Source organism: Melospiza melodia, assembly GCF_035770615.1.
Source record: "Melospiza melodia melodia isolate bMelMel2 chromosome 7 unlocalized genomic scaffold, bMelMel2.pri SUPER_7_unloc_1, whole genome shotgun sequence".
In the NCBI taxonomy this organism is placed as follows: Eukaryota; Metazoa; Chordata; class Aves; order Passeriformes; family Passerellidae; genus Melospiza; species Melospiza melodia.
In genome coordinates this window covers 5,344,494-5,356,986 of record NW_026948497.1, presented here as the reverse complement: position 1 = coordinate 5,356,986, position 12,493 = coordinate 5,344,494, and the positions used below count along the sequence as shown (strand labels likewise).

General features: G+C 51.9%; 1 protein-coding gene and 1 pseudogene across 1 annotated transcript; both read left to right on the top strand.

Moving 5' to 3' along the window:
• The first annotated feature begins 399 nt into the window (after positions 1 to 399).
• LOC134432785 (zinc finger protein 239-like) lies at positions 400 to 7,837 on the top strand (annotated as a pseudogene).
• Positions 7,838 to 8,334: 497 nt separating this feature from the next.
• LOC134432869 (uncharacterized) lies at positions 8,335 to 10,609 on the top strand. Its single transcript, XM_063181748.1, has 4 exons — positions 8,335 to 8,394; positions 9,221 to 9,433; positions 9,832 to 9,916; positions 10,171 to 10,609. Exons 1-4 carry the CDS (start codon positions 8,335 to 8,337, stop codon positions 10,479 to 10,481), a joined length of 669 nt encoding a protein of 222 aa, XP_063037818.1. The 3' UTR covers positions 10,482 to 10,609.
• The last annotated feature ends 1,884 nt before the right edge of the window (positions 10,610 to 12,493 follow it).

Here is a 12,493-nt window from a genome sequence, read left to right as displayed (position 1 = left end):
AATCAAAGGTATGCACTGATGCTCCTAATTAGGGGTACGAGAAGTGAGGCTCCAGGGCTGAGCCGGAGCCACCGAAGCCGCAGTGCCGGGAAAGCCGTGGCGGGAGGTGCGGAGAAGTTTGTTTGTGTTTTCAGCTCAATCCCCCTCGGGCCCGGGCCCTTTCCAGGGCTGTTCCTCAGCTCCCGCTCTGCCCTCACGCAGCCCCGGGGGCCCTGAGAGCGCGGGGCGGGGCTGTGCCATGTGCAGAGCCCGCCCCTGGCTAGGATTGGCCGATGGTGCCGTCAGTCGTGGTTGTGGCGCGCTGATTGGTGGGAGCGGGGCGGAGCAGGGTCCCGGTGGCGGGCTGAGGGTGGCCGTGGCTGGGCAGCGGCGCCATTGTGGGAGCGTGTGTGCGGGCCCGTGAGCGGCGGCAGCGGCCGGAGCGCGGTGAGGCGGCCGCGGAGCTCGGAGGCGGCCGCAGCGCAGGTGGGAGCCGCGCTGGGTTGTGCGGGGGTTCGGGGCTGGCTGCGGGCCTCGGGGGCGGCAGGGGTCTCGGGCGCGTTCGTTGTGCCGTGTCCTGCCCGTGTTGCCGCTGGCGTGAGGGCGCTGCGGGAGCGGCTGCCCGCGGTCTCCTTGCGGCCGCTGCCTCGGCAGAAGCCGCTGCCGGAGCAGCGCTGGCTCGGCCCCGTTGCTGTGGCTGGGACAGAGGGGGCTGCCCCGTGCCCGGGGCTGTGCGGGGAAATTCCCGTGGTCGGAGGTTTCTGTGCCCAGAGGAGACAGAGGAGTCCTGTAAAAGTGACTTTATTGCTGAGCAGAGGGAGAGGCCGTGGGGCATTTGCCGTTCACTCTCTGCCACTGTTGTAGTTCGCAGCCTCCTTTTTCTCCTCATTTTCCCGGCCTCATCTCCCTCTCCCTTTGCCCACTGGCTGAGGTACTTAGAAGGTTCAGACATGCCAACAGCATGTCCTCGTTAATGTGCACCCCCACTTATGCAGAACAGCCGATATTCACTGCTCTGTTAAGTCTTTGTTCTCCTGGAAGTTCAGGAATCTAACAGGACTTAGTCTGAGCAGTCCATGTTAATTAGTAAAATTTTTTGAAACTGGTGGTTTCTCCCTTCCTTGTCTACAAGTCCCTGACCCAATCTCCAGACAGATTCACTCAGTGATTTTTTTTTTTTTTTCCCTTACTAAGTCTTCTTAGGTTTTGGGATTATTCTCAGTGCCCTCATTCCCTGTCCTTCTGTACCCGTTTCTGGATCAGGAGGCCTGGCTGCCGTCTGCATCCCCTCGCTCACCTGCTGAATGAGCTGCACTCTCAAGGTGTGGAGCATGGTACAAAGATGAGAGTTGCTGTAGCACATCCGAGGAGAAAAAGCATTTGTTTAACCCATGGTCTGCCAGGGAGCCACAAAACTGTGTCCCATTGCCAACCTTTTCACGTTTGGGCCGGAACATGAGCTGCTTTTTTGTTTCCTTTGTTATCTGTTTCAGCACTTTTCCTTTGTCATCTATTTGCCGACAGCAGTTTGAGTCATTGAATTTTCCAGAAACTCCTTTTTCTGCTAACAGATGATCTGATCCCATCCCATGGTGAAGTGTTGTGTTCCTCATTTCAGTGGATTGGTCAGCAAGAAGGTCAGGAGCTGGAGCTGTCTGGTTAGTTATTATTTTGAGGACAGCTTGAAATCTAATGATGCCATGGAAATGAGAAATGGGTTCTGTGGCTCCTGATATGAATTGGTTCGAGTTCCCAGGAGCTGGTCCATGGTGTTGTGGGATTTGTTCTGGTTGGCATTGATGTTTTTCCCATTGTTTGCACTTCCTCAGGAGCCAGGGCTGCATCAATTGGCCAATTTTCTGTAATTTAAACATCAAATACTTGGGTTCCCAACTGCTTTCCTGAACTTTTGGTAGCAGCACCCCCCATGCTGTAATCCACCCTATATAACACAGACAGTGACAGCACATGTTGGATTTGGCAGAGGGATGATTCCTCCCCACTTTTTAGAGTGAAATTTTCACTACATTCTCCATTTGCTGTTTCCCTTTGCAGCTTCACCCGTTTCTGTTGCAGGGTCAGATATCCTCCCCCTGGGCTCTGCCTTGAGCTGTGCAAATTCCATCAGTGCCAGCAGGCAGAGCTTGGGGTGAGGGGCAGAGGGAATCAGCCCAATTCCTGCCCCAGGCAAGAGACCCAGGTGCATTGTCCACACTTTGCCCAGCAGTGTTCATTTGCATTTCTAAAGCTCCTCTCCAGGCTGACTAGAGCCAAAGCTTCTCTTCCAGGGCAGTAACCTGGTGACTCCCCTCTTCCTTTCCCACCCATTTTCCTTTGCCTTTTTTTGATGCCTGTTGTTTTTCCTTTTTTTAAACACTATTCTGTTAACTGTTTATGAGTTAAAGCGTCGCATTTCAACCTCTTCCAGTTTTTCCAAATGCATCCTAAAGGTGAGCATGGAGAAACACAGACCAAAATTGTGCCATCACTAAGAGACACGCACACACATACCCAAAAAGCCTCCTTCTCCGCAGAATAGAAATTGATTCTGACACCCCTGACCCAAACCCTACTGACCAAAAGAAGGATTATTAAGAAAAAAACCATTCTAATGTTGTAATCTTATCACCAAAATGGTGGGAAGAGCCAAAACTCTCCAACATTTCCAGTGTTAAAAAGTCAAGGAATTACTTGATTCTGGCCAGGATGTGCAACAGAAATCATTTCACCCACACATAGCCCAGGTGTGCAGAGAAAATTGTTGAATGACACGTGAGTTTTACTGGATTTTCCCTAAACTTTATACCATCCAAAACCCACAGAAATCCACTGGTTTAATGTTCATTGCTTTCAAGTTGTGTAGTTTTTAGTATTTGGTTTCTTATTGGACCTGCATTTTTTTCCCTCTGATGTAAATTAGATCCACAATCCTGGATTGCCTTCTCAACCTTTTCCAGACCAGGTGTCTCCAGCTCTGCCAGGGGCAGTGTCTGGGGTAGCTGATGAAGAAGAAGGTATTGCTGTAGCAAGAAGATATTGAAGCCTTCCTGCTCAGGGCATTTCAGTGCCAGGCTCTCACAAGCACCCACAGCTCCACGGGTTGAGCTGAGCATGGGGCGGTGACCTGCGCTGTGTCTGATTCCCCTTCCTTAATAACAGCCTGTCTTGTAGCTCTTTTCCCTTCTGCTGCCCTTGCAGAGCCATCCACAAACACATTTTCTCCCTCAGGCCAGGGAATGTCCCATCATCAATCTCTCCCAGGCTGGGTCTGGAGCTCTGTCCCTTGAGTGCAGTCCTGGGTTCCTTGCCAGCCCCTCTCCAGGCTGTTCAAACAGGAGGCTGGGTTAAACCCTTGCCCTGTCCTCAGTTCTAAATCCTCCTGTGCCATTGAACAAGTTTCATACTGCAATGACCAAGCCCTGCTCATCCATTTAGAGGCTCTTTTGGTTGTCAAAGCTTTACCTTGATGCCAGACTTGAACTATAGGAGATCCTCCTGTTGTCATCAGTTTTCAGCTCTCAGTTCCCATGTGAGCTGTGTCTGCACAATTCTGCAGACAATGAAGCCAATCTCTGGCCACTGGGTTAAACATTTTAACACAAGAATTCCTTTGGCATGGCCCTGTTTAAAATCCACCTATAATTCAAATTCTTTCTCGCTGTCTGGGAGGGCCAGGGCAGGAGCCTCAGTTAATCTGCTTTTTAACACTTGAAAATTCTGTGATTCCTCCTTGTGTCCATCCATCCAGTTTGTTGAGTGGAGTGTTTTAGAGTGTGATGCCTGGCTCCAAAACCCTGCCTTTAACAGGTAGTGTGTAATAAGCTGTAAGCCCTTCCTTCCCTCTCTTGGAATAGGGTATTGATTTTTAAATCAATACAAGCAACCTCTTTTCCTTATTGCTTCAAAGTAATTTGATGAGGCTCCATAGCTAATTTCCCTTCTTTCCCTGGGACTTCCCACATTTGTGGCTTCACTTCAGCGTAGGCCTTGCCAGACATTTGACACAAAAGTTCAACAGCATAAGCCGCTGTATGACATTTTACAATATCAAAATCCAGCCACCAACTCCTTCCCAGTAAATTGCAATCACAGTAGGAAGAAAAAGAAATTCATTTATTTCAAACATATCCCCTAGATCTCCTAATAGTGGTTGATTAAGTCATACCTGCTCATCTTTCCCACTTATTCCCTTAATAATTAAGCCATGCCTTGACTGTTTTGCCCCTTGGGTCTGAGATTCAGAGTGCATTGAGAGGCCCCAGTGTCCATCAGGAGAGGCCTCCTCTCAATGCAGACCCTGCCTGAATGTTTTCAAGGGCTGCAGTGTGGAGGGTCCCTGGTGTGATGGGAGCTGTGACAGCCCTGCCAATCCACGTCCATCAAGGGGTGGACTTGCTGGTCCTGAGGGTGCTGCTGTCTGTGCTTGCAGTGTCCTTGTGCCCTGCAGCTGGAGCCCTGGTTCCTTGCCAGGGGCTGTTTGGGTGGGCTCTCCCCTGCCGAGGAGGGCAATGCCTCTGCCAGGTGCTTGTGGCCGAGCCGTGCCCTGGGTGCTGAGTCCCCTTTGGGCCCTGGGGTTGATCCCTCAGGGGCTGTAGGAACTGTGCCCTGGCCTTTGCCTTCAGCTTGGCCTTTTGCTGCTCCCTTCTTGCACTCACCTGCTGTGCCTTTGTGCCCAAGTGCTGCAGGGCCTTCTTGTGCCCCTCCTGCAGCCCCCTCAGTGCCTGTGGGTGCTCATCCTCTGACAGCTGCTAAGCTTCTGCAGAATCATTTGTTTTCCAGCGACTCAAAGAATATCTTGATCCTTGCCTTATAATCCGCCTTTCCCAGGTGTTCCTTGCTCCTCCTCCCTGTGCTCAGGGTGCCCTCCCCAGCCCGTATCCCAGAGCCGCTCCCTCTCCTGCCGCAGTGTCCAAAGGCGCCCCTGGCGGGCAGGGCCGGCAGCTCCACGGGGCCGGGCAGCGGCCGGGGCGTCCCGCAGCCTCCTGGGGGCTGGGGGCCGCTGCCGGCCCTGCCCGGGGCTGGTGGGGTCAGGCAGCGCCCGGCGCTGAGCCCCGGCTGCCCCACAGCCCCGGCCCGGCCCCGCAGCTCCCCACAGGCCCCCAGCCCGTGCTCCCGGTGCCGCAGCTCTGCGTCCGGTGCTGCCGCTGCTTCCCACTGAGAAACCCCCTGAAACCCTGACCTCCTTGATTTCCTCTCCTGGAAACCGGGGATACAAATGATCAGCTGACTAATGTTGAGGTTAAGACCCTGTTGAAAAACATCCCAATCCTCAGTATTTTTCTCTTCCTTCTCCTCTTCTCTTTTTCTTACCACATAGAATCCTCCTGCTGCTCCTTGCCTTAACTGTATTGCTGCACACTCCCCTTCACCCAGTCTCTTCCCAGCACACCAACACCATGCATCCCGTGTTCTCCAAATCCCTTCTCCGCTTTCCTTATTGCCCCCTTGGGTGTCCAAGTTCTTAATTACCTCTCGGGGAGTGTGCAAACTCCCTCAACCTTCTCCGAAGGGACCCTTCTGAGATATTTTGGGATCATCGTCCCTTTGGCACAGGACCCCTTCCCGGCTTTCTCTTTTCTATCCTGCATGGGTGCCCTGCCATGTTCACTCCCCAGAGATCCCAGTGCACTCACTGATGAGATTTTCAGTGCTCTTTCCCTGCTGACTCTTCAGAGCCCCCACTGATGTGTCACTCGTTTGTCTCCTGGTCACTCTCGGGTACCCAATCAATCCCTGGTGCTGCCACCCCCCAAGGGAGCCGATCCCCCAAACTGGGTGAGGCACCTTCAGCTGCACTCCGCCGCCCTGGATGGTGGAAGGAATTCTGGATGAGTCCCAAGGTGTGTGGAAATAAACTGGGATTGTGCAGGAGAAGGAGGAGTTGTAGGAGGAAGAAGAGGAGGAGGAGGAGCAGAAAGAGGTGGCACCACACGGTTCTATTCCTCTCTGTGTCTGCAGCCCCACCCCAGCCCCCCCAGCTTTGTGCCCCCATATAGCACAGGTGACCGGGGGAAGGGGAATCCATGATTTTAACCAGGGTTTAATCTTGATGTTTCTGAGCTTTATTGGGCAAATGTTGGTACTTTTGTTTTTGTGAGGGCTGAATATCCATATTTTGGAGGAGGTTTTTGCTGAATATTGACATTTGGGAATTTTTTAATCTGCACCTTGATGTTTAGAGGATTTTTGTGCTGAATCATGGTGTTTTGGAGGTTGTTTCAGACACAAGATGCCCAGTGACTTTCCCACATGAACTTGGGCATGGAGGTATTCCCAGTCCAAGCTGCTCTCCTCTTGACTTTTTCCCTAAGCCAGGATTTTTCATTCCCAGGGCGTGGCCTGATGGAGGAGGAGGAAAAGCCCCAAATGTACCTCATGAAGAGGGGCAGCAAACCCTGCCCAGGGAGCTCTGGGGAGGAAAGAGCCCCTGTGAGCAAGGAATGCATCCTGCGACCCAACCAGAGCTCAGAGCTGGAGAAGCCTCATGTCAGGAAGAAGCCACACAGATGCTTGGAATGTGGGAAGTGTTTCAGCTGGAGCCCCACCCTGTGGCAGCACCAGGTGATCCACACTGGGGAGAAGCCCTTTGAGTGTGAGGAGTGTGGGAGGAGTTTCAGCCACAACTCCGTCCTGATCCAGCACCAGAGGATCCCCACTGGGGAGAAGCCCTTTGAGTGTGAGGAATGTGGGAAGAGCTTCAGGCAGAGGGGCCAACTGATACCACACCAGGTGATCCACACTGGGGAGAGGCCCTTTGAGTGTGGGGAATGTGGGAAGAGCTTCAGAGGAAGCTCGGCCCTGATTTGGCACCAGGTGATCCACACGGGGGAACAGCCCTACAGCTGCTTGGAATGTGGGAAGAGCTATGGGTGGAACTCTGACCTGAGAAAACACCAGCGCACCCACACTGGGGAGAGGCCCTACGAGTGTCCTGAGTGTGGGAAGAGGTTTCACAGGAGCTGCGATCTCCTCAAACATGAGCGGATTCACACAGAGGAGAGGCCCTTCCGCTGCCCCGACTGCGGGAAGGGCTTCAAGCAAAACTGCAAACTCACCATCCACCGGCACATCCACACCGGGGAGAGACCCTACGAGTGTTGGGAGTGTGGGATGAGATTCTCACAGAGCTCTCACTTGACAGAACACCAATGGAGGCGCCACTGAGGGAAGCCCTGCGAGTGCCCCAAGTGTGGGAAAAGCTTTGTGTGCTTCTCCAGCTCCATCCGCCATGAGAGGATCCACGTTGGATGATCCCCAGTGACCATTGTTGGGCAGAGCCCTGGTGATCCATGGTCCTGCTGATCTGTGTTGGGAAGGCACCTGGCTTGAAGGCTTCACATCTTCCTGGTTCCCTGTGGGCAGCTAGATAAATGCAGCAGCAGGAACATCCATTGGGACACAGACCAACAATGGGAATTCCTTGGGGAGAGCAGATTTGTCGACTCTCAACCCCATAAAATCTTTTGCGTTCAATCCTATCTTCTGCTGACATCAGGGAGTACTGAATGGTGTTGAAGTTATGTTCAGGGTGAACTATATGATGCTTGTTAGCTAGCTGAGGCAAAGAAGTTCCCTGGACTGTGGGGTTTTTCCCTTTTCTTTGAACCTGTTTAAACCTGCTCTGGCCTGAACACCCAGGGGAGCACTGGCAGCTCACACCTGTGGCCCACCAGGCCGGGCCTGGGCCGTTACATTTCCAGCACCAGAGGGACTGATAAGAGACTGAGTGAGCCAAGCTACAGCCCATGGAGGAACTTTGTGAGTTTGTCTCTCTTTTATAGCAGCAAGAGGTTTAATTGTTTAATATTGTTTAGGTTTTATTGTGTAATAAAGAGTTTTTGCCACTTTTCTTCAAGAAGGTCTTTTATTTTTCCTGAATCAGTTGGGGGAGGGGCCAATTGAATCTGCTGTCTCGAGGAACCCCTTTGTGGGTTCTCTCCCAAATTTGCCCTGAACCAAAGGACAAGGTCTTTTCCAACCTCAGGGATTCTACGATTTTGATTTCCTGTTGCCTGAGGGTCTTCCATAGCCAAATGGTGCAAAACTGGGGAAAAGATTTTGGAGACAGTAGGATAGGAACTCCACCAGAAAAGGTTCTTGCCTTCTACCTAAGCATGTGGATCCTCAGCCAGCATGGACACTGAAATCCTATTATTATGGCCTTGATTTTCTTTTAATTTCTCTTCATCCCTTTAAAATATCTAATCTTGAGGTAAAAGTAGACATTGAACTAAGACATGGGTGTGGTCATGGTAGAACACAGATATGGTGGGACACAGACATGGAGACTGACATAGGGACACATGGACATGGAGGGGGCCATAGCCATTCATGGGGACATGTGTGGACGCGGGCATGGATGGAGATGTGGGGAACAGTGACAGGGATGGAAACATGGTGGGGAGACAGCCATGGGTGAGGACATGGTGGGACATGGCCATGGCCGATGCCATCGGGGAAACTTATAGGGCATGGGGGGGATGCTGGGTTTGAGGGAGTTGAGGGTTCCTGGGAGGGACCTGGGGCTTGCTGAGGCCTTTGGGGGCCCCCGGCCAAATGGCTCTCACTTTGCTGGGAGACCCAGGGGGAGGTTCTGGGGCAGCTGCTCGAGGACCCCCTGACCTGAAGCCCCAGCCAGGCATTGGGCTCCTGGAAGGGGATGAATGTCCTTGTCCCCAGGAGGGAAATCCCAGCACTCCCAGGGTGTCAGGGGCAGCTGAGAGACCACAGAAGGGAGGGGAAAGCCAGAGAGGGCTGTCACACTTCTAAGCTACATCCCACAAGTCCCAAAACTCAGGGATTCCTCCCAGGAAAAAGCATCCATGAGCTGCCATAATTGAGGGAAAGACGGGATGTGATCCCTTGAGACTGAGCAGGAGGGGCCTGTATTCCCCAAAACCAAACACAGGGACGAGACGTGGAACTGAAGGCATGATGGGAAAGGGGTAGGAGTGCAGGGGAAAAGAGGATTCCAAGTGGGAGATAGATGGGATCCCCAGATTGAGTTGGGAGGGGTTATTGGGCTGTGGGAATGATCGGAGAGGAGAGGAAAAGTTGGGGATGGGATAGAAAAAGGGTGGTTCGGTGGGGATCCCATTGTGTCCCCATCACTTGATCCCTGGAGTGATTCTCTGGGGCTCTGGAGGGGAATGGATCTGCACTGGGTGGGTTCCCAAGCCCCCTGCCCATCCCTGGGGGGCTCATGGGAAGTTCCCTGGTTTCCTCCACCCAAATGCTGCAGCCATGGAAGAGAGAAGGGTGTGAAAAGAAGATCTGGAGTGGGCAGGGAGGAGGAGCAATAGGAAGAGGAGGAAGAGAGGAGGCGGAGGATGGGAAAAGGAAGAGCAGGAAGAGGAAGAGGAGGAGCCGCAGCAGAACCCCATGGTTTTCCTGCTTGCCCGCTGAGTCTGAAGCTCCCCTGGCCCTGGCAGCATCAACCCCCCAGATCTCACAGGTGAGCGGGGAGGGGGAGCTCGCCCCAAATCCATCGGGGGATCTCTGGGAGGGTTTGTTTGCAGGGGAGGGGATGTTTGGGTCTTGCAGGGCCCCAGAAGTGAGATGCTGATGCTCCTGTGGAAAACTGTGGAGGGTTCCTGTGGCAAACTGGCTGTAGTGGCTGGGGCAGTGGTACCAGTTGAGGGGGGACATTGATTTTGGGGATCTGATTTGCATCAGAGTGAGGAGAGCAGCAAAGGTCAATCCTGGAGCTGGGGGATCCCGGCAGCCTGGAGGGGTGGGGAAACCTGGAAATGAGCAGGGTCTGGGCCCATCCGACTGTGAACAGGGCGGTTACTGCTCGAGCTGGGCTTGGGAAGCAGGAGCAAGGGTCTCACCTGTTGTTTTTCCCCCAAGCCAGGATTTGTCAATCCCAAACTTTGTCTGGATGGAGATGGAGGAGGCTGCAAGGAAAAGGAAGATGGCATGGGACGTGAGGCAGGTGAGAAGGAAGTTGCTGCCCCTTTCCCCCTCTCCTCTGCTCCATGTCTCAGACCAACATTTCCCCTGGCTGCAGGACAACCCCACTACCAATGCCATCCTGCCAGGGATGAACTGGGGGGATCTCCTTCCCCTTCCCTCTGGCACAGAGGCACATCCCATCCTGTCCTTGTCCACAGCTCCTTCCCTTTCTCATTCTGTCCTTCCTCCTACTTCATTCCTTCCTCTCCCTTTCTTTCCTTTTCTCTACCCCAGACACTGAGGTGCAGACAGAGACCAGGGACAGCAAATCCCTGCTGCAGAACCTCATGGAAGAGGCCATTTTGAGCAGCTCTATGGCATGGGAATCCAATGGGGAGGATAAGCCCTGGAGATCCCATATAAGGAGGAGTTGCAAACGCAGCCCTGGGAGCTGTGAGGAGGAAAGATGCCCCCTGTATCCAGAAGGCAGCTGGAGATCCATTTGGAACTCAGAGGTGGTGGAGACAACTCATGGCTGGCAGAAACCCCACAAGTGCTTGGAATGTGGGAAGGTCTTCAGCCAGAGCTCTGGAGCTCAGATGTAATCTGGCTTCAGGTGATCCACATGGGGAAACGGCCTTACAAATGTGGGGAGTGTGGGAAGGGCTTTGGGTGGAGCTCCAACCTCATCAATCACTGCAAGATCCACACTGGGGAGAGGCCCTATGAGTGTCCCGAGTGTAGGAAGTGGTTTCTGAGCAGCTGCAATCTCATCATAATGAGTCAAGGGGTAAGCTGGAAATGTATTTACAATAATTGAAAACTGTGAATGAGTCAAGGGGCCAGCTGGGAGTATAAGTGAGATAGTAGAAGATTACATATTTTAGCTAAGATTTTAAAATTAGTTAAGAAGCTAAGTTAACTAGTGAAAATTACATACTTTAGTTAAAGAGTAACAAATATATTAGAAAAGTAAAGCTAGGAGTGACAGGGATAGATGTAGCAATTATGAAGGAGCAGAGACCATAGAAATATCTTGCCTTAAGAATAATCAAACAGTTAAGAGAGGCTTGGATTGTGATCAGCAGATCAAAAAGTCCTGCCAACTGGCCATGGGTGAAGAGTTTACCATGAGAAAGAGAGCTTTCTTCTTCCCATATGCCCACTCCCTCATTTCAAAATCCGACTGACCCAATTAAGGGAGTGCAAGTGCGCAGCCATATTAGGTATTCAGCTGATTATAATACAAAGTGGGCAGGTAATGATTATATACTACACCTCCTTAGAAACTGCTTGGATATGTAAAACCTTTCCTGTATATATAGAGAGCAGGAGTCTGCAACTCCTTGCACCTGCATTTGGAAATGATTCCCCATGTGTCCAGTGCTGCAATAAAATACCCTTCTTTTCAACTTTAATTAGTTGAAGAGTTGTCTGTCCGTGCTTCAGTGCATCAGCAGATTCACACAGAGGAGAGGCCCTTCCGCTGCCCTGACTGCGGGAAGGGCTTCAGGCGCAACTCCACCCTCATCACCCTCAGGCGCATTCACACTGGGGAGGGCCCCAATGAGTGTCCTTTGTGTGGGAAGAGATTCTCCAGAAGCTCTCACTTGAGCCAACACAAATAGGGGCACCATTCGGGGAAGCCCTGTGAGTGCCCCCAGTCCCAGTGTCACCCCCTTTTCTCTGCCCACAGAGCTCCTGAGCTGGTGGCGGCCACAGCCCCTTCCTGTGGCCTTGCACCTGGTTGAGACCTCCTGTGACTGGGCAGGGAGGATTGGGGTGTGACTGGGCAGGGAGGGTGTGGGCCAGGTGGGGAACATTGGGTGCTGTGGGTCTGCCCAGCAAGTGGTGAGTCATCAGACCTGCTCTCTCTGATTGGCTGACTCTTGTTCATCAAATTCTCTGATTGGCTGTGGAGAGGCCTGGGCATTGAGAAAAGGAATGGGAGAGATCCCACCCTGAGGACTGGCACAGGGACACCAGACCCAGCCTGGGCACAGGGAGTGAATTTATGACCAACCAAATCACAGCAGCACAAGGAGAATAGAAAAAAATCTCTCCAACACCTGCCCCACACCCAACGGGGATCACCCACAACAGGGCTTATTGACGATGAAGAGACGGGGAAATCTGAGTTTAGATCAGAAGCCAATTTTATTGAGTATACCAGGTGTTATATAAGGTTTGACTTGTATGGCGCTTATATAGGGCTCTATTTTTGGTAACAATTTCCCATTGGTTACACATTCTTCAGGACAACAGGTCACCTGGTAACTTTATCTTATCACTAAGTCTCACAATATTTTTCTTGGTCACTTCTTGCCCTGAGAACCTTTATCTGTGTCTGTCTTTCCCATGGTTTCTGCTTGATCAGGCCTCAGATAACAGGCCCCTTTATCAGTTCCACTGTACTCTCTGTTTTATTCCCCATACCTCCCCCTATCTGTTCAAACAAAAATACACTCTTACGTGACTTATCTATTAATTTTTTCACACACTGTAAAATACAAATAATAAGCATAACAATACATAATACAATGCCTAATACATATAAGGCTATTTTAACAAAATTTCTTATCCATCCACCAAGTTTCCAGTCCCTCAGAAGTTTTCC

Coding starts and splice junctions, on each gene's coding strand:
- LOC134432869 (XM_063181748.1), top strand. CDS start 8,335: ATGGATGGAGATGTGGGGAACAGTGACAGGGATGGAAACATGGTGGGG. Junction 8,395..9,220: donor TGGTGGGGAGACAGCCATGG/GTGAGGACATGG, acceptor CAAATGCTGCAG/CCATGGAAGAGAGAAGGGTG. Junction 9,434..9,831: donor CAACCCCCCAGATCTCACAG/GTGAGCGGGGAG, acceptor TTTTCCCCCAAG/CCAGGATTTGTCAATCCCAA.